At 43.3% G+C, this 25286-nt stretch overlaps 2 protein-coding genes across 3 annotated transcripts in view; one reads left to right on the forward strand and one right to left on the reverse strand.

Annotated features, from left to right (window-relative positions):
* Positions 1-25286, reverse strand: part of LOC149261988 (putative sphingolipid transporter spinster homolog 2) — a 486467-nt gene that overhangs the window by 241882 nt on the left and 219299 nt on the right. For both annotated transcript variants that reach the window (XM_089423163.1, XM_089423158.1), the window contains exons 8-9: positions 23576-23644; positions 23331-23439 (exon numbers count right to left, since the gene is read on the reverse strand). In XM_089423163.1, the coding sequence (XP_089279289.1) occupies positions 23331-23439; positions 23576-23644 (178 nt within the window). The remainder of the gene's footprint in view (positions 1-23330; positions 23440-23575; positions 23645-25286) is intronic.
* Positions 20488-21781, forward strand: LOC149261989 (uncharacterized). Its single transcript, XM_089423165.1, has 2 exons — positions 20488-21271; positions 21395-21781. The coding sequence occupies exons 1-2, from the start codon at positions 20525-20527 to the stop codon at positions 21596-21598; spliced, it is 951 nt and encodes a 316-aa protein (XP_089279291.1). The 5' UTR covers positions 20488-20524; the 3' UTR covers positions 21599-21781.

Here is a 25286-nt window from a genome sequence, read left to right on the forward strand (position 1 = left end):
TGGCTTAGATTCCATTCTTCACTGGAAAACATCTTTTGCAAGTTTCTATGTTGTGAAAGCATAGATTGCGATGTCAAAAAATGAGTAGCAAATCTAGTGATGGCAAGCCCAATAATATCCCTGCCCCCAGTGTGTTTCCTTATGAGGCTCAAAATCCATGAATGATTATAGATAAATTCTGTTATGCTTTTGGCATGATCTACAGTGTTTTTGACCCAATCTAATTTTCCAATATCCTCAAGCATGAGGTCTATGCAATGGGGTCCAAAAGATGGTCTTGTGTTTTTCCTCTAACAATTTACCAGCAAGAACATAGTTAGAGGCATTATCTGTGATGACTTGGACAACATTAGCCACCCCACCTCCTCAACAACCTCATCCAATAGGTGAAACAACAATTGCCCATCTTTTACCTTATCAGATGCATCAACTGATTTTAAAAATATGGTTCCCCGTGGGCAAAAGATAAGAAAGTTTATGATGGTATGGTTTTTTTGACCAGTCCATCCATTTGACATGATGGTACATCTTCTTCTTGCCCATGAGTCCTTGAAATCTTTCAAATAGTCATTAATGGATAACATTTCTTTCTGCAAACGATACCCCCTTAGCTCATGCATAGTAGGGCCTTTGAAGCCTTTTCCGGCAACATGTATGGCATCAAACATAGGCTCATAATATGGTGAACGGGAAGCATTGAAGGGGATATCAGCATCATACCACCATCTATCTATGTAATCACAAGCAGTCTCCCTCAATTCTTTCTTCCAATGGTCATCTAAAGTGGGCTGCATTTGACTTCTACTAGCTTGAGGACCATGTGCATCTGATCGAGAAGAGGGAGTGAAATAACTTTTGATATTCATATCACCCTTTTTCATTCTACCCTTTCCCTTTTCTTGAATAGACTCAAAAGACGGAGGAACATATCGGAAGGGGTTGGATGCATCAATACAAGGGATAGAGGAAGAACCCTCAAAATCAAAATGGGAGTTGGTAGCCATCATTTTTTGTATATTCCTCTTCCTCCCAATTTCAGCCTCTAACTCTTTTTGCCTAGCCTTATCATCTTTAAACTTCTCAAACTTGGCTAATAATTCCTTCCTAATCTCCCCAATTTTTGGTGAGGTACATGGAGTAATTTGGCCTCTAATCCCGCCAAGTGTTGTTTCAGCCTATTAATGCCCCCAAGACCTTCCTTAATTTTTCCTATGGCAAAATTTGCAATGCATTTGACTTTCAACCATTTCAACATATGCCCAAGCAGCATCTTTCACTCTAGGTGCCATTTTTTGACTTGGAAATGAAAGCAAACAATCTGAAAATGAAAAAAAAAACATTGATTCAATGTTCATTTCTTTCACAAAAAACACTCTTTAGGATTTCTAGATTTGCACATAAAATTTAATAAGCAAAAACAAATTTGTACAAGTGAAAAAAAATACCTCCAGGCACAAACTGCCTCCTCAAGCTTGCTCCAAGAAACCAGCTCCTCAATGCTGCTCCAAATGGCTGCCCAAGAAGCTCCTCACTCCAGCTACAATGCTTGCCCAAGACTCCTCACTGCTGCTCCAAAACCAAACTCAACGACTCCTCACAAACTCTCACTAAAATGCATGAGATGACTGTGAGAGAATGACAGGGGTTGAGTGGGTTAAATAGTGTTTGGGAGAGGGGAATGGACCCCAAAGACCAATTAAACAAAAACTAAAGTGCTTTGGAGTCCTCCACACTAAACAATTAATTAAAAAAAAAAAAAAAAATCGTTGTTTTTTTATGTGCCTGGGCCGATGTACATAACCCGACTGGGTTAATATAAACTCGGCCGAGATGGTCGACTTGTTAGAGAACTCAGCTGGCTCGGTATTAACCCGGCCGGCCGAACCGAATACTTGGCCGAGTGAAGTTTTTGAGGCCTGGCTCGAACCAACTCAGTCGAGTCAGTTCCGAGCCAGCCGTTTTTTAAAACACTGGTTGTTGCCGAGGCAGAACACCACCTAACGGGACAGAACCAAGGTAGAAGGGAGTCACTACCTAGGCAGATTTCTAGCCAAGAAATCCAGATCAGTGTTGCAGGTGCAAAGGGGATCGGAGAGGTGCGATTTGACTATTGACAGAAGGATTTCTAGGAGGGAAATCGAGACTCAGATGAAGTCCAGGAGAGGATTTCCAGGAGGGAAGTCGAGACTCAAAAGGGAGTACAGAAGAGAACTTCCAGGAGGGAAGTAGAGACTCAGAGGGAGTCTAACAGAGGAGAGGAGATGGCCATTGATGACGATTGTGCCATAAGTGCTAATGTACCTCTAGAGAAGAGGTGGGGTGACATCGAGCTGTCGTCAAGAAGACTACAGGAGATGTGGGGCAGGATCCTTGAGGTACCTAAACTCTTGGATCATATCCGGCTACGGGAGCCCCAAAGTGACAGGAGCAGGACAGCGAATGTTGGTGGAAGCGATGCAAATGGAGCAACAGAGAGTGCTAGAGTGCAGTAGTCCCTGGTAACGTAGAGAGGGTTGCAGCAGTGCGAGAGGCACATAGGAGGTTGCAGCAGTGCAGGAAGGCAAAGATGTGTTTGCAGCAGTGCGAGAGGCACAGAGTTATTGCAGCAGCGCAGAGGCAGTAAAGGGAGCATAAGATAGCAGCAGAGAGGGCTTCAGCATCAGAAGTGTTTCTAGCCTGACAGTGATGTCAAAGTTGGGAGATCAATTACTTACTTCTCAGTAACTGGGTTGCAGTGCAGCAGTTAACAATGGTAGTGTTATGGGCAGCGCAATGCAACGTGATGAGAGGGGTGGCAGTGCAGATGCAGCCTTGGCAATGGCAAGGCCATGGGCAGCAGCACGGATGCAGAGGGAGTTACAGTACAGATGGAGCAGTGGCAGTGGCAGGACCATGGGTAGCAGTACAGGATGCAAGAGTGCAAAGGATGTTGGGCAGCAGGCCTAGCATTAGCACAAGGACTGATGCTGGATGATCAGAGTGATGCTCAAAGAGGAGTATTACTAGAGCACAGTCCTTACTAAGAAGGAGTGTTGATTTGGGGTAGCATCGGATGTGCTCTAGCCACGAAAATTGGTGGAGAGGCTAAGGCACATGAGGTCTCTAATACCCAGAAAGGGTTTGGGCAGATTCTAAACAGTTTGGGAGATATTAAAATAATTAATATTTTTAATGGAGTCCCCAAGTCTAAACATAGGGAAAATAAAATATTATTGTGAATTAATATAAAACTGTGTTAAAATGGTCCAAAAGTCATGGATCAAGCCAGATTTCATCTTAATTGTTGATTAGGGACTTAATCTCGGTCATTGAATTGTCAACAAGAAAAGTATAAGAGGAGGCTTGGGGGTCACTTGAAGAACACACCAAGAGATCAAGATTTCGACTTTCTGGGGCTGGGTTTGCTGAGAAAGTTGAGAGAGTTAGAGTTGCAACTGAGGGGTAGTGAATATAGAAGCAGAGAGGCAGAGATAGTGCCGATGTAATGATCCTAATTAGCTATGGCTAATTGGAATATTACATTTTGTTCAATTTTTGCCTTCTATAGTTATTTGTAAATAAAAAAGTGAGGAAGGGGGACATAACTCACTTTAGAATAAAAAGTCACTTCCTAGGTAGCACAACATTGTGACTTAAAGGGGAGCCAAGGGGGCCAAAGGGAGACGTAGAAATGGAGCCCACGTAGACACATGGAGTGACTGCGCAGGAGGGAAGAACACGTGGCAAGAGGAGAAGCAAGCAGGAAGAGGTGAGCCTAGGGATTGTGAGAGGCGGAGGCTATAAAATAAAGAGGAGCCCCCTCATTTTGGATCATCTGGTTATGTGCATTTTGAGCTAGTCGTTTCGACTTCTGAGCACGCTGGCTGTTTAGCTAGTTTGTAGCACTGTTTAGTGCATTGAGTGTCTCTGTTCAGAGATCTCACCCTTAGCCCCAGAGGACTTCAAGTGCCCACTCGGGCAAGGTATTTCCTTTGGCATTTCAGCAGTAGTTTTATCAGTATTCCAGCAGTAGTTTCAGCAGCGTTTTGGAGGCCTGCACAGCATTGGGAGAGGGATGCAATTCTTTCTGGAAGCAGTGTTGGATTGGGGTTTTTGCAGGAGGATTTATGCTGGGTGATTGAGCAGTGGATCAGCCCTTGCATCGGATTTTGACAAAGTTTTAGGCAGAGTTCTAGAGGGGTTTCTTCAGTGGCAGCGTAGAGCATTGCGGGACTGTGCAGATTCCCCAAGGGGTCGATTCTCGAGGGTCGGCTATTCCAGGAAAACTTTCTGGGTTTTTGGAGTAGAGCCCGATTCCAGAGTTTCAACATTTTCCGAGGGGGGGAGCAGCCCCAAATCATCATTTGTTTTCTAGCAGTAGCAGCAGCAACACAATGGTAGCATCCACACAGAGAGGCCATTCCTTGTTATTCTGAGAGCATTTCTTCACTTGCCTTGTGCAGGTCGAGGTGCCATCTGTCTGATCACCTCTTGTAATCATTTTATTGCTCAGTATAATAAAATGGCTTAGCATTTCTCGCTACATTTCTTGTGTATCTGCTTATATTTCCGGTTACATTATTATATGTTGTTCCACTGTTATTTTATCACTTCTGGGTTATTATATCATTTGCACATATTTGGTTGGAGTTTTTGCTAGGGTTTGAGGAATATTCTGGGTTAGGAATATTACAGTCGAGAGGATCAACGCAGTTGTCGGAGAGAGGGACGCAGAAGCAGCCAAGGGTTCACGCAGAGCCAGCCAGGGCTCACGCAGAGCCAGCCAAGAGCTGCACAGTGCCTCAGAGGGCCAACGTGGGTGACGGAGAGGGCCAAAGGGCTGACGTAGTGCCTCCAAACGCTGACGCAAGCCAAGCCAGAGTGACGTTGGGCCAACACTGGGCCAGAGAGACGTTGATGCAATCCCTAGAGGCTGACGCTGAGGTTTTGTGCGGCAGATTAGAGCTGTGAAGTTGTCGGAGTGTTTATCCGGGATTTCAGCCAGAATATCTGCTTCCGAGTAGAGAGGTACCACTGCCGATATTTTTTTCTGTTGGGTGAGCCGGATTTGGCACCCAGATTGTATTCTGAAACTGCCTAATAAATCAAACCCTCAGATAGTTGCATCGGTTTTCCCGCATTGGGTTTTTTCGAGGACATTAGTCCAAAAACAACGGTGTCACTTCTGTGCTTGTTTCTATTTCCTTCAGTTGATGATCCGTAATGTGTTGAGCATGTACTTGTATTTATTTCCAGTATTTACATGGAAAATAACTTGTTAATTAACAGAACAAGTAGGTAGGAATAAATCAGTAAAGTGCATGAAGGGTTTCTAATGTGTTAGACTTAGAAATTCCAACACTTACATGCAGTCCACGCTAAAGAAAAAGGGGGCCAAGAAGCTACAGCCACGCTTCTGTGGGCCCTACTGGGTGGTTAGATGAGTTGGGGAGGTGGCCTATGAGTTAGAGATGCCTTAGGGGAGCAGGATCCACAATTGTTTTCATGTCTTATGCCTTAAAAAGGTGTTGGGACAACAGGTGACAGCAGCAGTTGATCTACCACCACTGGATGATGAGGGCCACCTGGTTTTGGAATCTGAGGCCATTTTGGAGAGCAGGGAAAGAAAACTGAGGAGCAATACCATCAAGGAGTTCTTGATGCATTGGAGGAACTTGCCGGATGAGGATGCCACCTGGGAGGGTGAGCACATATTGGAGCACCCAGCTTTGAGGTTGCTTGGATTATCATGTCCCTTCTCAAACACATTTGTAACAGAGTGTTGCTACACAATTTTGCACATTTTTTGGCAAGGAAGAGGACACACCAATTTCGAATTAGGGACTTAGGAGGCAATTCGACTTAATTTGATTTCTAGTTGAATGTGGGGGCCACCCACATGGGAATTAGAATGGTCCTATTCGAATAGCTTGGAGGGAAAGTCGAATAGGGGGATGGAGGGGCCCACATGAGGCAAGAGAGGCCCGAGTTATAAGGAGGAAGCAACTCTCATTTTGGATTCATTCTTACATCTTGCAAACAAAATAACTTGACTGTTCACTCTGCTGTTTAGCTGAGTCAACCAGCTGTTTAGCCACGAATCTCTCAAGCGGGAGATTCAACCTCTATTTCGGGGGACCACTCGTGCCCGCCCTAGAGAGGCAGTTCCATAAGGATTTCAGAAATTTTAGGGCAATGAGATAGTATCACCATCCAACGTAGAGCATGGAGTGCATATTTCTGGGCAACCAGAGAATACGCAGAGGGAGGTAGAAGCCAATAGAGATCAGATGTTTGCCAAGAGAGTTAGAGAGTTGAGGAAGCAACAATAGGCCAATGTTCTTGTTGAGTTTTACAAACAACAGAGCCAGCATTCCAGCATTTCGATTCGCTGGGCTAGGGGATTGCGCAGAGGCCACTACGCAGTTTTTCGTGGAGCTTAGGAGCAGGTGTCTTAGGCCAAGAGCTCATCCGGGAAGTCAAGGATTTGATAGCAAGGGTCATCCCAGCACTTTGGGGGCATTTCCGGAAGGATTTATAGGCAGTTTTCAGCAGGCTGAGTTTTGCAGTTGCAACTGAAGTTGGGCTCCAAGGTGGTCGAATTTAAAAAGTCTAAACAAGCCAAAATCCTCTGTGGGGTTTTCTGGGTTTAGGCCAAGGAGTCCAGGGTTAAAAGCACATAATTTTTTGGAAAGTAAAAGTGCACCTTCCAGCGATTCGAACTTCAATAGAAAGCCAGTTTTTTGAGGCAGCGCAGTGCAGATTGGTGCAGAAGCTGGATAGCCTTCAGTTCAACCATTTTCTCAACTGGGTTTGGTCATGCTTGTCCATTGAGACGATCCCAGGTGCACTATCTTGTCATCCATTGTAATTAGCCTTCAGAAAATTAATAAAATAGCACAGTAGTTCCATATTTGCAGCTTTTCTGTGAATGTTTAATGAGTATTTTGTTTTTGTAAATTGTTGCACATATTTTTGCTTTATATCACTTGTATTTCCTATTTAGGATCATTACATATTCACTATATACTTTCTCAACAGATTAAGCAATAAGGATAAGGAAGAGAACACTTTCAAATTTAGAATAAATTTATTTTGATCATGCCAGCAGAAAAGGGAAAGATTAATATAAAGCTTTATGTAGACAAAAACAATTGATGGGGTGTCAAGCTACAAGGCACAGCTTGAGATGCAGAAAACCCAGATATCCAGTATTTGTAATATGTTATGTAACCTACATGTTCATCAAGCTAATTATGTCATGATATAGATAACCCTTTGTAATATTCCTAATTGGAATTTAACAGCTAATACCAATCAATGGATTAGGAACAATAAATAAACTGGAACTCATACACAATTAAAACACCAAAATGTCCAACAATACAATTTGAGCCATTTTATTAATTTTATGATAAAAGAGTACATAAAATGAGCTAAAATTTTGGAACCTGGGCTTGCTATCCAAACTGAGCAAAACCGGGAAAAATGGTGCGAACATAAGTGGTAGAAATGATCCCGGAGTGATCTGTGCACTATCCATAAATAATTTGCTACTATCTGTTGGCTGGAATGTTGATCTTAGGGCTGAATACTCCTCGGAATCCTCTGAAAATTTAGCTCTAAACTCCTCTCCCAAAAGCCAAAAACCCAAAAATGGTTTGGCCCAACTCCAAGCCAAAACTGAGCCCAACAACTCATGCAAATTCCTCAACTAACTAGCAATTCGCCCTGCTATAAGAATGTGGATTTCAGGCATGAATAATGCCAATAAAATTCTATAAAATAAACCCACAAAAACCCAGAAAGGGTTTGGGCTGAATCCACCAACCCCCAGTGACCCCCAACAAGTGTGAATTGCCCAATCTGGCCAGAAAAAGCCCCACAGTTTTGATACTACTAAATTATGCCAAAATCTACCACAGCAAATTTCTCTCAGCTCCGGCTAAATTCTCCACTGAGAAAAAACTTCTATCTTCAGCCCCCTTATCTCTCTCGGCTCCACTTCTTTAAATCCATGCGCAACACTTGATCAAATAGCTTCTCCGCCCCTACCAAAAGATAGAAAAATCAACCCAGGTAATAACATCCAATCCAGCCCCGTGAAGTGTTATCCAAACTTCAGTTTGACAATAAGAAAATTCCATGCAAAAGCCCGAAGCCTCTGTTGAAATTTCTAAGTATTACTCGCTAGAAATTTTATCTGTATTCTCTGGTTTATTTTGCCTACTTGTTTAATTACTAACAAGTTATTTAACCATATAAACACTAAAATAAACACAATACAGTCTCAGCGATCTACACATTAGCAACTGAAAGAAATGAACAAACACACAACGAACACCATTATTTTTGGACAATCATCCCCGAAAAAACCTAACTTGGGAAAACCGGTGTAGCAGTTCTGAGGGTTTTTTTTTATTAAGCAGCTTTTTTGAGTACACTGGGTGCCAAATTGGCTCACCCGACAGAGATACAAAATCTGGTAGTAATACCTCTCTTCGGAAGCAGATATTTTGAAAGTCTGCCCCACGAAACCCTCTCCAGCATAATCTGAAGCACTACGTCATCCCTCCTGGCCTCTATGTCAGCCTGAAACCCTCTACATCAGCCCTCTTAGGCTCTGCACATCCTCTCTGGCTCTCTGCGTCACTCCTGCAGCCTCTGCGTGGATGACGCAGGACTTTCTAGCCTCTGTGCAGTCACTGTTGGCCTCTGCGTAGCTCCCTCTAGCTCTGTGTCTGCCTCTCTACTTCTATGCTAGTCTTCCGGCACTATCTCTCCCTCTCTTCCTCGTACTCACTACCCCTTGCCAGAACTCTGATCACTGATTTGATTTCTCTTAGCAAACCCCACTCTAGAAAATCGAATTACTGATCACTTTGGTGTATCTCCAACTGACCCTCAAGCCTCCTCTTATACTTTTCCTGTTGAGTCTTCAAGAGTTGAGATTACATCTCTAATCAATAGCTAAGATTAGATTTGGCTTGATCCATGTCTTTTATAACCTTCTAACCCAGTTTTATATTAACACCCATTAATATTTTTATTTTCCTAAGTTCAGACTTAGGAACCCATTAAACATATTAATTATTTTGATATCTCCTTCACTGGGCAAAATTTCCCCAAACCATTTTTGGGTCTTGGAGGTCTCATGTGCTTTAGCCTCTCCACCAATTTTCATGGCTAGAGCACATCCGATGCTACCCAAAATCAACACTCTCTCTTAGCGAGGACTGTGCTCTTGTAATACTCCACCACTGAGCATCACCCCGATTATACGGCACTGGTACCTATGCTGATGCTAGGCCTCCCCACCCAACATCCTCTGCACTGCTGCATCCTCTACTACTGCCCATGGCTCTGCCACTGCCACTGCTACATCCATATGGCAACTCCCTCTGCATCCATGCTACTGCCGGTCCTTTTTCCCAACACTGCATGTGCACTCTAGTTCTCTCTCATCACGCTGCATCGTGCTACTGCTACTACTACTGCACTGTAACTCAGACACTGAGAAGTAAGTAACTGATCCACCCAACTACTGACATCCTTGTCAGGCTAGAAACCCTCCTGATGCTGAAGCTTTCTCTGTCGCTATACTGTGCTCCCTCTGCTGCCTCTGTGCTGTTGCAACACCTTTGTGCCTTTCACACTGCTGCAAACACCTCTCTGTGCCATCCTGCACTACTGCAACCTCCTCTGTGCCCTCTCGCACTGCTGCAACCCTCTCTGCGCTGCCAGCGACTACTACACTCTAGCACTTGCTATCGCTTTATCCACATCTGCTTCTACCGACATCCGCCATCCTATTACTATCACTTCGGGGCTCCTGTAGCCGGATCTGATCCAAAAGTTTGGGTACCTCAAGGATTCTGCCCTTCATCGCCTATAGTCCTCTTGACTATAGCTCGATATCTCCCCACCTCTTCTCTAGAAGTACATGAGCACTCATGGCACAATCGTCATCCTCCTCTACCTCCTTTTTCGCCTTTGCTGGTGCTGCCTTGGAGTCGACGACTCTCGCTTATTCTTCTTCCTCGGACAATGGTTCGCATAATGCCCTAGTTCCCCACAGTTGAAGCAGTATACCTTGGAGAGGTCCTTTTTCTTCCTCTTCTTCTGTTTCCTCGCAGATGCCAGAGCTACATCCTCTTCTTCCTCTTTCTTGACCCAGGCTCCTTTGCTGCTACTTCTCGTCTTGGTCAGTCATCTGATCTCTTCTTGGCGAAGAGCTGCCCACAATTGTTCCCAATCTAGAAGATTTTCTCTGCCTAGAATGTTATGGACGAATGTCTCCCACTTCTCGGAGACTGCGTTTAGAGCGGTCCTCACCATCAACTCTTGATCCAATGTGGCCCCTATGGAAGTCAGTTGCTCCCGGATTGTTCATTTGGGGTAGCATCGGATGTACTCTAGCCACGAAATTTGGTGGAGAGGTTGGGGCGCATGAAATCTCCAATACCCAGAAAGGGTTTAGGAAGATTCTAAACAGATCAGGAGATATTAAAATAATTAATATTTTTAATGGAGTCCATAAGTCTAAACTTAGGGAAAATAAAATATTAATGTGTATTAATATGAATCTGTGTTAGAGTTGTCCAAAAGACATGGATCAAGCCAAATCTAATCTTAGCCGTTGATTAGGGACTTAATCTCGGCAGTTGAAATGTCAACAGGAAAAGTATAAGAGGAGGCTTGAGGGTCACTTGGAGAAGACACCAGAGTGATCAGTCATTCTATTCTCTAGAGCAGGGTTTGCTAAGAGAGATAGAATCAGTGATCGGGAGAGCAGCTGAGGGACATTGAGTACAGAGAAACAGAGAAGGTAGACATTGTGCCGAGAGAGCAACGCAGCAGCCAAGGAGAGTGACGCAGAGCCAACAAGGGCTCATGCAAGGCCATGCAGAGCCATCAAGGGCTCACGCAGAAGCAACCAAGTGCTATGCAAAGCACCAGAGAAGCCAGCGTGTCTAACGCAAAGGCCCAGGAAGCTAACGCAGGGCTAGCGTGAGACAAAGAGGGGTTGATGCAGTCCAGATTGGGCAGACGTTGGGGTTGCACAGCAATTTTATGCTGAGCAGCTGCCGGAAGGATTTTCTAGGGTTTCAACCAGGAGATTTCTCTCAAACTGTAAGGTATAGCTGCTAAGGAAATTCTCTATTGGGTAGGCCATTTTCGGCACCCAAATTGTACTCTGATATTGCTTAATAAGAAACCCTCAGATAGTTGCACCGGTTTTCCCGCATTGGGTTTTTCCGGGGACATTGGTCCAAAAATAACGGTGTCATGTGGTGTGTTTGTTCTTGTTTCTTTTAGTTGTTGATCCGTAATATGTTGAGCATGCACTGGTGTTTATTTTCAGTATTTACTTTGTAAATAACTTGTTAAATAAGAATAACAAGTACGTAGGAATAAATCAGAAAAAGTGCATGAAGGGTTTCTAAACTAAATAAACTTAGAAACTTCAACATGGTATCGGAGCATGATTGCAGATCAGAGGAGGACTAAAAGACACCAGCCAAGCGAAGCAATAGTAGCAGAAAACAATTGTCCCAAGGTTACATAAGTTGTTTCTGGTAGCACAGAAGCCAAGAAGTGTGACGCGGAGCCAGCTAGAGCCACGCAGAAGAAGTTGGGAGCTGCGTAGAGCCTCAGAGAGGCCAACGTTGCTGACACAGAGAGCCAGAGGGTAGACACAGGGCATCCCAGGAATGACGCGGACCCATATGGGGTGACGCAGAGCCAGCATGAGGCAGAGAGGGGCCGACGCAGTTCATAGAGAGGTAGTTGCTGGAGTCTAAAAGGCTGCAGAAATATTGCAGAGTGGAGCTGGTGAGGTACTGTAGTCAGAACAGTACCTGACAAAGCAGGGCCAGAGGAGTTGTTACCAAGGCTTTCTAGCCGAGGAACCTGGATCAGCAGTGCAATTGCACAAGACAATCAGAGTTGGGGGCATCTCGACAAGCAGCAGAAGGATTTCCAAGAGGGAAATCAGGACTTAGAGGGAGTCCAAAAGAGAACTTCCAGACGAGAAGTAGAGACTGAAAGGAGTCGAACAGAGAACTTCCAGGAGGGAAGTAGAGGGGCGTCATGGCACTACACGGGGTAAGAGTCCAGGATAGACTAGACGGAGCATCGAAATTCGCAGTCTGAAAGGCTAGAACCTTATCAGTGCTTGGTAGGAATCGTGTCAAGAACTTCACCTTGAAGGTTATAGGCTATAGCTATCCCAATCGACCCCAATGACAACGACAAGTACGAAGAGGCGATGGCAAGGGCCAAGTGCATTATCCTTGACAGGGTCAAGGATCATGTGGTACCACATATAGCCAAGAAGGAAAAAGCAGTCGAGATGTGGGAGGCTCTCAAGAACTTGTAACAGCATACTTCTGTGCAGAGAAGAATGCTGCTCAAGAACTAGATGAAGTCGTATCAGATGAAGAAGGGTCAATCGATTGACACCTTCCTCAGAGGACTGAATGAGATTCGAGACCAGTTGACTTCTATAGGAGCGACACCGGATTAGGAACTTATGGTGAGGACAACCCTGAATGCTGTCTCAGGAGATTGGGAAGTGTTTGTCCAAAGTATCTTGGGCAAAGGGGCTCTCCCACCTTGGGACGAGATGTGGGCAGCTCTTCGCCAGGAAGAGATCAGACGGCAGTCGAAGACAGAAAGCAGCAACAAAGGGATCAAGGTCAAGCAGGAGGAGGAGGATGTGGCCCTATCATTTGAGGGAAAGTAGGAGAAGCGGAAGAAGAAAGATCTCTCCAAGGTCAAGTGCTTCCACTGTGTGGAGATGGGTCATTATGTGACCCAGTGCCCAAGGAAGAAGCGTAAGGGAGAGTCTTCCGAGACTAAGGCAATGCCAGCACAGGCAGAGAAGGAAGTTTTGACAAAAGATCACTGTGCCATGAGTGCACACATGCCACTTGAACGGAAGTGGGGAGACATCGAGCTATAGTCAGGTAGACTACAGGCAATGAGGGCTAGGATCCTCGAGACACCTAGCCTCTTGGATTAGACCTTGCTACAGGAAACCCGACGAGGAGTAGCAAGACTGGCTGAGTGGGCAGAGACGGATCCGGATGGAGCGCCAAAGAGAGCTACAATGCAGGAGTTCAGAGACAGTGTAGAGCTAGTAGGCTGCAGCAATGCGAGAGGCACAGGTGTGTTGCACCAGTGCAAGACGGCACAGAGAGGTGTGCAACAATGCGAGATGCAGGGATTTGTTGCAACAGCGTAGAGGGCAGAGACGGAGCACTTGTCAGCGGTAGAGGGAGCTTCAGCATCAGTGGGTGTCTCTAGCCCAACCAAAAGGTCAAATGGAAGATCAGTTACTTACTTCTCAGTAACTGAGTTGCAGTGCAGCAGTGGGCAGCACGATACAACATGATGAGAGGAGGTGCAGTGTGGATGCAGTGCTGGGAAAAAGGACCAGCAGCAACACAAATGCAGAGGGAGTTGTCGTACAGATGCAGCATTGGCAGTGGCAGAACCATGGGCAACAGTACAGGATACAGCAATGCAGAGAATGTTGGGCAGGAAGGCCTAGCATCAGCACAAGTACCGATGCCGGATGATCAGAATAATACTCAGTGAGGAGTATTGCTAGAGCACAGTCCTCGCTAAGAGGGAGTGTTGATTTGGGGTAGCATCGGATGTGCTCTAGCCACGAAATTTGGTGGAGAGGTTGGGGCACATGAGATCTCCAATACCCAGAAAGGGTTTGGGAAAATTCTAAACAGATCATGAGATATTAAAAAAACTAATATTTTAATGGAGTCCCTAAGTCTAAACATAGGGAAAATAAAATATTAATGTGTATTAATATGAATCTGTGTTAGAGTGGTCCAAAAGAAATGGATCAAGCCAGATCTAATCTTAACCATTGATTAGGGACTTATTCTCGGCCATTGAGATGTCAATAGAAAAAGTATAAGAGGAGGCTTGAGAGTTACTTGGAGAAGACACCAGAGTGATCATCCATTCTACTCTCTAGAGCGAGGTTTGCTAAGAGAGATAGAATCAGTGATTGGGAGAGCAGTTGAGGGGCATTGAGTACAGAGAAACAAAGAAGGCAGAGATTGTGTCGGGAGAGCAGCGCAGCAGCCAAGGAGAGTGATGCAGAGCCAGCAAGGGCTCACGCAGGACCACGCAAAGGCAACCAAGTGTTGCGCAGAGCACCAGAGAGGCCAACGTGTCTGACGCAAAGGCCTAGGAAGTTGATGCAGGGCCTCCTTGGGCTGATGCAAGGCTAGCGTGAAACAGAGGGGCTGACGCAGTCCAAATTGGGCAAACGCTGGGGTTGTAGAGCAGTTTTGTGCTGAGGAGCTACCGGAAGGATTTTCTAGGGTTTCAGCCAAGAGATTTCTCTCAAACTGTGAGGTATAGCTGCTAAGGAAATTCTTTGTTGGGTAGGCCAGTTTCGGCACCCAGATTGTACTCTGATTTTGCTTAATAAGAAAACCCTCAGACAGCTGCACCGATTTTCCCACATTGGGTTTTTTCGGGGACATTGGTCCAAAAATAATGGTGTCATGTGGTGTGTTTGTTCTTGTTTCTTTTAGTTGTTGATCTGCAATATGTTGAGCATGCACTGGTGTTTATTTTCAGTGTTTACTTTGTAAATAACTTGTTATAGAAATATAACAAGTAGGTAGGAATAAATCAGAAAAAGTGTATGAAGGATTTCTAAACTAAGTAAACTTAGAAACTTCAACATGGATCTCCTGCAACCTACCGAGGAAGTGATCTACCTTCGCCCCCTTCTGCTTCTAGTACGACTGCAGCTAATTCTCTAGTAGCATATTCCTCTGCACGGAAGTGCCATGATACAATATCTTCAAAGTATCCCACATTTCCTTTGCCATCTCCTTCTCAACCATATGTTAGACCACATGATCCTTGACTCCATCAAGGATTATGCATTTCACCTTGACCATCGCATCCTCATACCTTTCATTGTCAGTTGGGTCGACTGGGATAGCCACAGTTTTCAAGGCGAAGACCTTGATGCGATGTCTATCTAGAACGGACAGGATCCTTGCCTTCCAAATGACAAAGTTGGATGCCCCATCTAGGTACCCTGATCCCTCAGTCCATTCATGGCCATCTCTCTGCTCTTCTTTTCGACTCATCTGAGTCTCTACTTCCCTCCTGGAAGTTCTCTCTTTGACTCCTTCTGAGTCGCTACCTCCCTCTTGGAAGTTCTCTGCTAGACTACCTCTGAGTCTCAATTTCCCTCCAGGAAATCCGCCTGCCAACCGTCGATTCGCACCTCTCCGATCTCTTGTGCACCTGCAACACTGATCTGGATTTCTTGGCTAGAAATCCGCCTAGGTTGCGACTCCCTCTACCTTCGTTTGGCCCCGTTAGGTATTGTTCTGTCTCAGCAGCAATAGCACCCCACCAACTTCACTCCCCGCAATCTGCCACAACTTCCTATGCCCCGACAACTGAAGGACTGAGCCTCAAGGCTCTGTGCAATCTCAGCAGGGCTGATTTGATCCCTTGGCCAACTGTGTCAACCCTTCGAGTCTCTGCGTGGCTCTTTGTGAGCCTCTTCTGCCTTCTTCTTCCTTTGTGTTGGCCTCTCTCTGGCTCAAACTGATGACGCAGGGCCTCTGCGTCAACCCTTCTATGCTTCTTTCTGCCTAGGAACAACTTTTGTCACTCGGGACAGCTGTTTCTGTTGCAAATTCTCTGATTCAGTTGATGCCTTCAACTCTCCTGTGATCTGCAACCCTCTGATACCATGTTGAAATTTCTAAGTATTACCCGTTAGAAAGTTTATCTGTATTCTCTGGTTTCGCCTACTTGTTTAATTACTAACAAGTTATATAACCATATAAACACTTAAATAAACACAATACCGTCTCAACCATCTATAGATCAACCACTGAAAGAAATGAACAAACACACAAGGGACACTGTTATTTTTGGACAATCGTCCCCAGAAAAACCCAACTTGGAAAAACCGGTGCAACAATTCTAAGGGTTTTTATTATTAAGCAGCTTTTCTTGAGTACATTGGGTGCCAAACTGGCTCACCGGACAGAGATACAAAATCTGGCAGTAATACCTCTCTTCGGAAGCAGAAATTTTGAAAGTTTGCCCCACAAAACCCTCTCCAGCACAATCTGAAGCATTGCGTCAACCCTCCTGGCCTCTGCGTCAGCCCTCTAAGGCTCTGTGCAGCCTCTCTAGCTCTCTATTTCACTCTTGCAGCCTCTGCGTGGATGACGCAGGCTCTTCTGGCCTCTGCGCAGTCACTGCCAGTGTTGCACAAAGCGCCCCCCCCCCCCGGATCGAAGCTCCGAAGCGCGCCCCGTACGGAAGCGCCGTACGAAGCGCGCTTCGGAATTATGGAAGCGGCGCTTCGGCAATTTAAAACGCTTCCTGGAATTTCCGAAGCGCCGGCCGGAAGCGCCGCTTCCATGGCTCCGAAGCGCGCTTCGTACGGCGCTTCGGGCCGCCGAAGCGCGGCGATTCGGAGCAGGAAGCGTGCGCTTCACGCACGCTTCCGTACGCTTCGGCCAAAGGGGGCGCCGCAAGGGAAAAAAGACGCATTTTTTTTAATTTTTTTTTTAAGTTATGTTAACTCAACATTAAGGGGGTGGGTTAGGGTGAGGTTAGAGTGAGGTTAAGGTGAGGAATGAAAAGAATAAAGCCCCCATTCATTCCTCATTTTCTCACTTTGAGTTTATGAGAGTTGGAGAAGAGAAGAGAGGAGAGGAGAAGAGAAGAGAGGAAAGGAGAGGAGAAGAAAGGAGAGCTTGGAGGAGTGAAGAAGAAGGATCTAGGAGAAGGAGGAGGAGCTTGGAGCAAGAGCTTGGAGGACTTCATCTACAAGAGCTAAAGAGGTAAGTTCAAACCCCAAACTCCCTTGTTTTTTTGACAATTTTTTTGTATTTTTCTCCTCCCTCTCCTACTCTTTCCCATTGTTTCTACTTGCTCCTTTATTTACAAGTTGTCGTTGTCCACCACCTATATCCATATTCCAAGATGGTGTTCTTTTGGCTTCTATGTATCATTCCACTCTTGGTTTTAATGACGGCAAAGGTGAGGAATAGAAGGGAAGAAACAGAAGAGGACATTGGTGATGGTCCTGTTGTCGCGCAGATTGACACGACAACGCTCAGACCGGGGGCTGTCACTCTGATCCCCGATCCCTCGTTGTTGTGCAGGCATCCGACAGCAGTAAGAAACCACAGCTTTCTTCTTTCCAAGCCGACGCTTGATAAACGAAAACGCCTTCCTCAATACTCAGAATAATGACACGCAGATTTCCAGGAGTGATTTCCTAAGCCGATGGTGAACATAGCAAGCAAAAACGTTTTCTGAGCCTCCCACACAAGAAATCGTACGTTGATAACTCGCTGAATACTGTGGTGGATGGTACAGCTTAAATGAAGTGATGCCCAGCACATAAACTTCAGTTTCAGATCAGAATGCGTGAGACATACTGAAAAATCGATCGTTGTGCGGCCCTTCCACCAAAATTACACCATTTCTTTCAGAAACATCCTTCCTGCGCGTAAGCGGATACACGATGATGACACTTGATAAATCTGAGACTTAATTTTCAACTGGCCTGCAAGTGTTGGTGGGGGAAAAGTAAAGAAAGATGGCCACGATTTTAAGCAGAGGAATGCTATAATCCGGGCAGCCGCACACTCCTGAAAATCTGATCTTGATGAAAACCCTGCACACAAAAAAAAAACAAAACCATAATGAAAACTGTAAAAAAAAATTGAAACCCTAGATCCAAAAAATTTGAAACCCTAAGACAGCTGATAAATTTACAAATGTGGCCCCTTACAGCCAGATTCAGCAGTAGGCACAAAAATATTTTAGAGAAATAAAGATTTTCAGATTTTCACTGTGAAGAACTTCAGAAAATCTTTCATGCAAATTAAAAAAAATAAACCGAATGATAGACCCAGGATCAAATCCAACTGGGCTCAACAAAAAAAATGCTTGCGGGAGTTGGCTGGTTCAGCCGAGAACTTCCCCGAACGCCCACAAAATTTCCTTCAATGATGTTTTCTGCACAGCGCAAAACAACTGTCAACAAAGAGGGCAAAAATGCTGCTAGATCTCAGGAAGTAATGGAGATACCTGCCATTACTTCAGAGACCCTAACAACACCCAAACCCCAGCAAGTGAACAAGATACCTGTGCTCACAATACTCTACAAAAAGCTATTATTAACGACTGAAAGTAACATATGCAGAAAAATGAAACAATCTCACAGCATTTTAAGAGAGTAACACCAGCAAGATATGGACCCCAAAGTCTTCTTTTATTAACCAGAAACAGATTTACAAGAGAGCTTCTTCAGTATCTGACTCACAGATCCAATGATCTGAAATGACCACCTAAGACCCTATATAAAGGAAATGATCCCAACGGCTAGTTCGAATGATCCATGTAGAAATGATCTCGACCGTTGATGAGGATCAAGACATCTCTTGATCTCATCCGTCGATTTATTCACTTAAAATATTATTATTTTATTAGTTAGGGTTTTTGCTTTATTTTTTTTTTATTTTTTATTATTTATTATTTTATTTCATTTTTTAAATTTTTAAATTTCTTAATTTTTATTTATTTTATTATTTTATTTCATTTTTTTTAAATGGATCATCGAACTAAGCCTTCGGAAACATCACCTAGGACCTAGGACTTAGGACTCACGAGGGGATTTAAAACATTTTCAACCCTCAAGACACATTTCATGGTGACTTTTTACAATTTACATCTCAAGGGGACAAACCCACTTAATACAGACCCTCACAAATCACCCAGTTCTGCGACACAACTATAATCTAGCAGATCAACACACTAGGATTCTCCTAAAGTTCTAATGACAAAATCCATCCCGGCTTTGGGGTCAGGTTTGAAGGAAAACTCTGCCGATCCATGGATCGGTGAGACAAAAAACCTTCCGGGACGTAGATTACCACTAGAAAGTTAGGTCCACCTAGGCAATACACATATACGACTCATGTCTGCTAAGATTATTTACAATTCATACATGCAGACTGGGTTTACAATTAGATTGATCAAGCTGCTGATGACTGCTGGATGGCACGGACACGCTGATCAGGTGTTGCCCTTTTCTTGCAAAGAAAAAAGGGGGTGCACTGCATGGGTAGTTGACCGGTAGAGGTCAACAGGTCCTAATAGGAGTGACCCAATGTATGATGAGGAGGAAGGGTTTGAAGAGGAAGGGGATGAACTTGAAGGGGACACTGAAACACAAGATGGGAAAGCTACATCAACACCCTTGTGGAACTATGTGACCAAACTTGATGGGGGAAAGGGTGGTAGATCTTACAAATTTGTGTGCCCTCATGGTTGTCATGGAGGAAAACCATATTGTGGTTCATATACCCGTCTGAGGAGGCATCTTTGTGGGGTGCTGGACAGTGATGAAAAAAAGGGTTCTGTGGGGGTACAAATTTGCCCAAACATTTCAACTGAAGAAAGAAGAAAATACATCCAAATAGAGATGGCTGCACAACAAAAAAACAAGAAACAAAAAACTCATTCTGAATCAAGTGCAACCTCTAAATTTGGTAGTTGCTCATCTCCTCATGGTACTTCTGCAAGCTCTGGAGGTAGAAGAACAATAGGGGATTTCCTTAATGTTGCTGGGAGGGATGATGTGGATGGAAAGATAGTCCGTTTTCTTTGTGCTTGCAGTGTACCATTCAATGTGCTTCGCTCTCCCTATTGGCATGAAATGGTAAAGGCCATTAATGAAGCCCCAAAAGGATACAAGGCCCCCAACTATGAGAAAGCTAGAACAGTGTTATTAGAAAGAGAAAAAGCTAAGGTTCAAAGAGCTTTGACACGTTTTACAAATGAGTGGGTAGATTCTGGGGTATCCATTGTATCAGATGGGTGGACAAATATTAGAAACCAACATTTGATAAATGTTCTTGGTGTTTCTTCTAGTGGTGCAGTATTTATTGCATGTCATGACTCCTCCTCCATCACTGCATCTGCACAAAACATTGCAGATCTCCTATTGAAATCAATCAAAGATGTTGGTCCGAATAATGTCGTTCAAGTGATCACAGATAATGCAGCAAATTGTAAGGCAGCAGGAAAAATTATTGAGCGTACTCATCCACACATCTTTTGGTCTGGGTGCCTGGTTCACACATTGAACCTTTTGATGCATGATATTGTGAAACACAAAGAATGTGGGTGGATTGCTGAGATTTACAGGAGAGGGAAGCAACTCATTAAATTCATCACAGGGCATACAAGGGTAAACTACTTCTATGGCACTTACTCCAAGTTGCAATTGCTTAAAATTGCAAAGACAAGATTTGCTAGTTATTACCTCAAATTTAGGCGGCTAGTGAAGGTGAGACAAGCTTTAACTAATCTGGTGTGTGCTGAAACATGGGATGAAATTAACACTGACATAGATGGTGCTAATGCAGTCAAGGACACTGTTCTTGACAGTTACTTTTGGGGACAGGTTAAATATGTTTTGCAATTCACCAAACCAATTTATTACATGATCAAGTTTGCAGATTCAGATCGACCAGTAATTGGGGAGGTGTATGAGCGAATGGATAGCATGTTGGGGCAGATTAAAGACATTGTTGAGCCTAGAGATATCACCTTGTACAATTATATTCGTGTAGAGGTGGAAAACCGATGGGAAATGCTAAATGTTCCATTGCATGCATTAGCATATGTTTTGACACCTAAATACTATCATCCATCATGGCTTTCAACACCAGCACCTGGGGGGGGAAGTAGGAGAAAACCACACCAAGATCAAGAGGTTCACAAAAAATATATGGCTGCATTGAGTAAATTAATCCCTGATGAGGAGGAGGCTGCATTGGTACGGAGACAGGTGAGCAACTATATGCTCAACACTGGTCCATTTGGGAGCATGCATGCAATTAAAGATCGAGAGACTTTTTCTGCTCTTGAGTGGTGGAACATGCATGGAGGGGGTACTCCACTTCTACAGAGTTTGGCATTGCGGGTGCTATCACAGGTGGTAAACACTTCTTCTGCAGAGAGGTGTTGGAGCGCTTATTCTTTCATCCACAGTGTTAAAAGGAACAGGTTGAATTTAGACCGGGCAGAGAGCTTGGTTTATGTTCATTACAACTTGCGATTGTTGTCCCATTACTGTGAAGATGCAAAGTCTAATAAAGACTTGTTGATTTGGGACAAGAATCCAGAGGAGCCCAATTTGGAGGATGGAGTGTTGCGACTAGAGCAATTAGAGGATGCTCTTATCCAGGTATGTCCATTGTGGTATGAATTTTCCAATTTTCCCTTATAAAGCATTTCTCTAATTCATGTTTTTAATTTTTTTGTTAACTAGTGTTTTTTTTTTTTGCATGAATTTTTTGAGCGATTCTAGGATGATGATGACCGTGTTGATATGCCACCACCCCCACCCCCATCTGGTCCCTTGGTTCCTAGGTTCCATGGTTCAACACCAACAGCAGGGGGTTCTTCTTCATCAGTTTCAGTGCCACGACTTCCACAGGCACCATCTTCTTCATTGCCACCACGTGGAGGCCCGCCACCACGTTCTATTCGTGGTGGAAGGAGGAGAGATTAGTAGATATATTCACAATCTACTACTTTTTGTCATAGATTACTCATTAGACTTGTAGACTTGTGAATTTGAATTTTGAACCTTTTTGGCTTGGCGGTGACCAAGTGACATATTTTGTAAACATTATTATTTGAATTTTGGACATGACAAATGTTGACAGTTGCTCACTTGCTAGATAAATCATAATATGCTCTATGTTTTATGTTTTATAATATGCTTAAATGTTTTATGTTTTATAATATGCTTAAAAATTTGATGTATGTTTGTAATAGCTAGAATATAGATGATTGTTGTACATACTAGTAACTACAATGGAATCATGGATGCCATATCTATCTTGATTTATGCAAAAATATGCATGTTTTCATGTCTTCTACAATTAATTTGGTATTTGGGATGTTTGTTTTGAGTATAAATGCAAAAAAATATAAAAATATATATATATATAGCAGACGCTTCCACGGACGCTTCGCTTCCTAGATTTTTGGAAAATGACGCTTCGGCGTCCCCGCTTCCAAAAAACGCTTCTGCTTCGCTCCCGCTTCGTGCAACATTGGTCACTGCTATCCTCTGCATGGCTCCCTCTAGCTCTGTGTCTACCTCTCTGCATTTGCACTAGTCTTGCGGTACTATCTCTGCCTCTCTTCCTCGTACTCACTGCCCCTCACTGCAACTCTGATCACTAATTCGATTTCTCTTAGCAAACCCCGCTCTAGAAAATCGAATCACTAATCACTCTGGTGTATCTCCAACGGACCCTCAAGCCTCCTCTTATAAATTTCCTGTTGAGTCTTCAACGGCCGAGATTACATCTCTAATCAACGGCAAAAATTAAATTTGGTTTGATCCATGTCTTTTATGAACCCATTAAAAATATTAATTATTTTAATATCTCCTTCATCGGGCAGAATTTCCCCAAACCATATATGGGTCTTGGAGATCTCATGTGCTTTAGCCTTTCCACCAATTTTCATGGCTAGAGCACATCCGATGCTACTCCAAATCAGTAGCCTCTAACCCACACGTGCTGCCACAATTTGCTCCACAAAAATACTTCTGTGCTTAAATAATGCATTGCTGAGTAAACTCCTGCAATGATGTCGAATGGAAGCGACAAATTGAGCTCCCCAAATTATCTCACTAGGGAGACTCGAAGTTCTCCAAAATGAAGGTGGAATTGCCGCTCGGAAATTCCTTGTGCTGAACAGCACGGGTTTTCTTGGCTAAGTAGCTCAAGAGAACTAGTGTTAAATTGTCAAATAACCAAAAGATACCAAATGGAGGCCTCCAAGCTCTATTTATAATCGCTATCCCTCTCCCTTGGTGGTCCCCACCTTCCACTAATAAAATATTACTTTGCCACCATTCTTCATTAAAATAATAATTTCCACTTTTCTCCCACTAAATAGTATTTTCTCCGTTTTATTTAATATCACCAAAAATTGGCAAAACTCTCTAGTGAATTTTGCACTCACAAAAATTGGGAACATTACACCCTTTAAAAAAAACTACACTCATCTTTTAGTACAACAATAAATAACATGTATACGAAAAACAGAAAATAACAGCAGACCTCCTGAGCAGAGAATTTATCTGATTCTAGATAAGTAAAACACATTGAGAAATATTATCTCTACAAAATTGATTTAGTTCATAAACAGTCAGAAAACAATCAAATCGCAATATAGTCTTGCAAACTGCGTGTGCATGAAGATGTCAGCTCGGGCTCACGTACAAGATGTGCTTCTTTTTGGCATTCACTTCAGCAAGCCTTCCAATATCTTCCGATTCAGATTCATTAACATCATTCAGAAGTTCATCACTATCATCCAATAACTGAGTGTCTGAAACAAAAACAGATAAATAGTTCACTTAAAACTTCTCCCTAGGTTTAAAAAACATAATTTGAGAATGCTGCAAGATTTCCAGCACAAAATCAAGCAAATAACATCACTAATATAAGAAAATGACAAAACACACCTTCAGCATCTGTATTGTTGGTTTTTACTGCACCTGATGTTTTATCTAGGTTATTGAAAGACCCAAAACCTGCCAAAAAGACTAGGTTAATATTCTTGCCAAAAGCAGAGTACCTTGTTTTAACTTTCAAAGGCCCTATGGATCAATCAAAAATCACCCCTAGGAGTATAGTCACAAAGTGCAATAACAAAATATACATGGAACACAATATGACAAAATTATCCCATTCTAAAGAGGTATTGTAAGCACAGAAACGTATGACTGCATACACTACAGAAAAATGAAAAAGCCAAAATAATCTAGTAAAGAGATTTAAGGAAAGGAAAGTTTGGAATTTATCTATTGATATGATAATAGAGACCTTTAGAAAACAAAAAAATTAATGAATAAATTTTAGCTTTCAAGGGAGTACTAATGTATGGAGCCAAATAAAATAAAATAAAATAAATCTTTTATGAAATGCTAAAGGATGATTAGCCTAGTAAGTAAATTTATTAATGTCCAATTTATGACCACAAAAGTGGGTCAATGGAACTGAAGAACAGTACAACCAGTATGACTACAATGTGGGAGTGCAAGCGCATCTCCTAAAAAAATGCCAAAAATAACATATTGAGAGAAAGAAACCAGCAGTAGTGCTGCCGCAACAAGTATATAAGAGACCGTGGTATAAGATGAAATACTCAATAGTCTGCAGCTCGATACAAAATAATAATGGCCTACTAAAAAGGAATGAGTAAGTGAGATGGTAAGGTCCGGCAATAGAGCTAGATATGTCAACAATTCCTGAGTCTAACAATGGATGGTGAGGGAGGCGAATTGGGTACAAGTTCACTATTGATGTCCGCTAGGGCCAGCAGTGGATTTCACTGTATGATCCTAAGGGGGAGACGTATGAGCGAGGGACACTCCTAGCATTCAACATTGAAAACAAGAAACTCTGAATAAGTCTATGGTTGCTCTTATCAAACTAGGACATAGTTGGACGTGTCAGGGGTGCCTTGCTCTAAAGTTATCTGGAGTTCGGTCCTTTGGTGCTCTGAGAACCTGCGAATTGATGTATGGTTTGGCATCATCAAACTGGTCCCAATGGTATTTGTCAATCTTCCAAAGGGGGAGGTTGAGAAGGGACCCAAGATCTCACCCTTATATTGTTTGGAGCATTCTGAACCTCTGTTTGTCGCGTGTAGCCCTAGTCTGACAAACCCACATGAAAGTATGAGGTGATTGTCCCGGTCATCCAAGGGCAGGGCATGGTGTGTAGGTGCTGACATCAATAGCTAGAAGTTTCCTTGATGAACAGTGTTAAGCATCGGTAGTCCTAGTAACTAAAGAAGATAGAGAGGGAGTATCTTGAATCTCGATATAGATAGTTATAGCGTCCTCTAATCTCATAGTATAGGAGCACCTAAAAATGAGCTGCATCTCTATCTCTGGCTCTTGCACATGACACAATTGGCTAATCCTATGTTGACATGGTATATTGTGTGTTGGAAATAATACTGAGAGGGGGGGTGAATCAGTGTTATCAGATCAAATAAAACTTTTCAATCTCATACTCAGATTCATACACGCAGCTTCAGTTAAGGATATCAGCGTATATACGCGACTTCGTTAAGGGCAACTAGCGTATATGCAGTAATCTTATGATTCAGTTAGCTTATCTTCAGTAAATGCATCAGAACATTATTAACCATATTAACAGTAAACA

The sequence above is a fragment of the Pinus tabuliformis genome, chromosome 6, assembly GCF_031772625.1.
Source record: "Pinus tabuliformis cultivar Carrire ecotype Pingquan chromosome 6, CPIR1, whole genome shotgun sequence".
In the NCBI taxonomy this organism is placed as follows: Eukaryota; Viridiplantae; Streptophyta; class Pinopsida; order Pinales; family Pinaceae; genus Pinus; species Pinus tabuliformis.

Excerpts from the sequence above, each read along its gene's own strand:
- LOC149261989 (XM_089423165.1), top strand. The coding sequence starts at position 20,525 with ATGATCAAGTTTGCAGATTCAGATCGACCAGTAATTGGGGAGGTGTAT. Across the intron at positions 21,272-21,394 it reads TAGAGGATGCTCTTATCCAG|GATGATGATGACCGTGTTGA; the intron begins GTATGTCCATTG and ends GAGCGATTCTAG.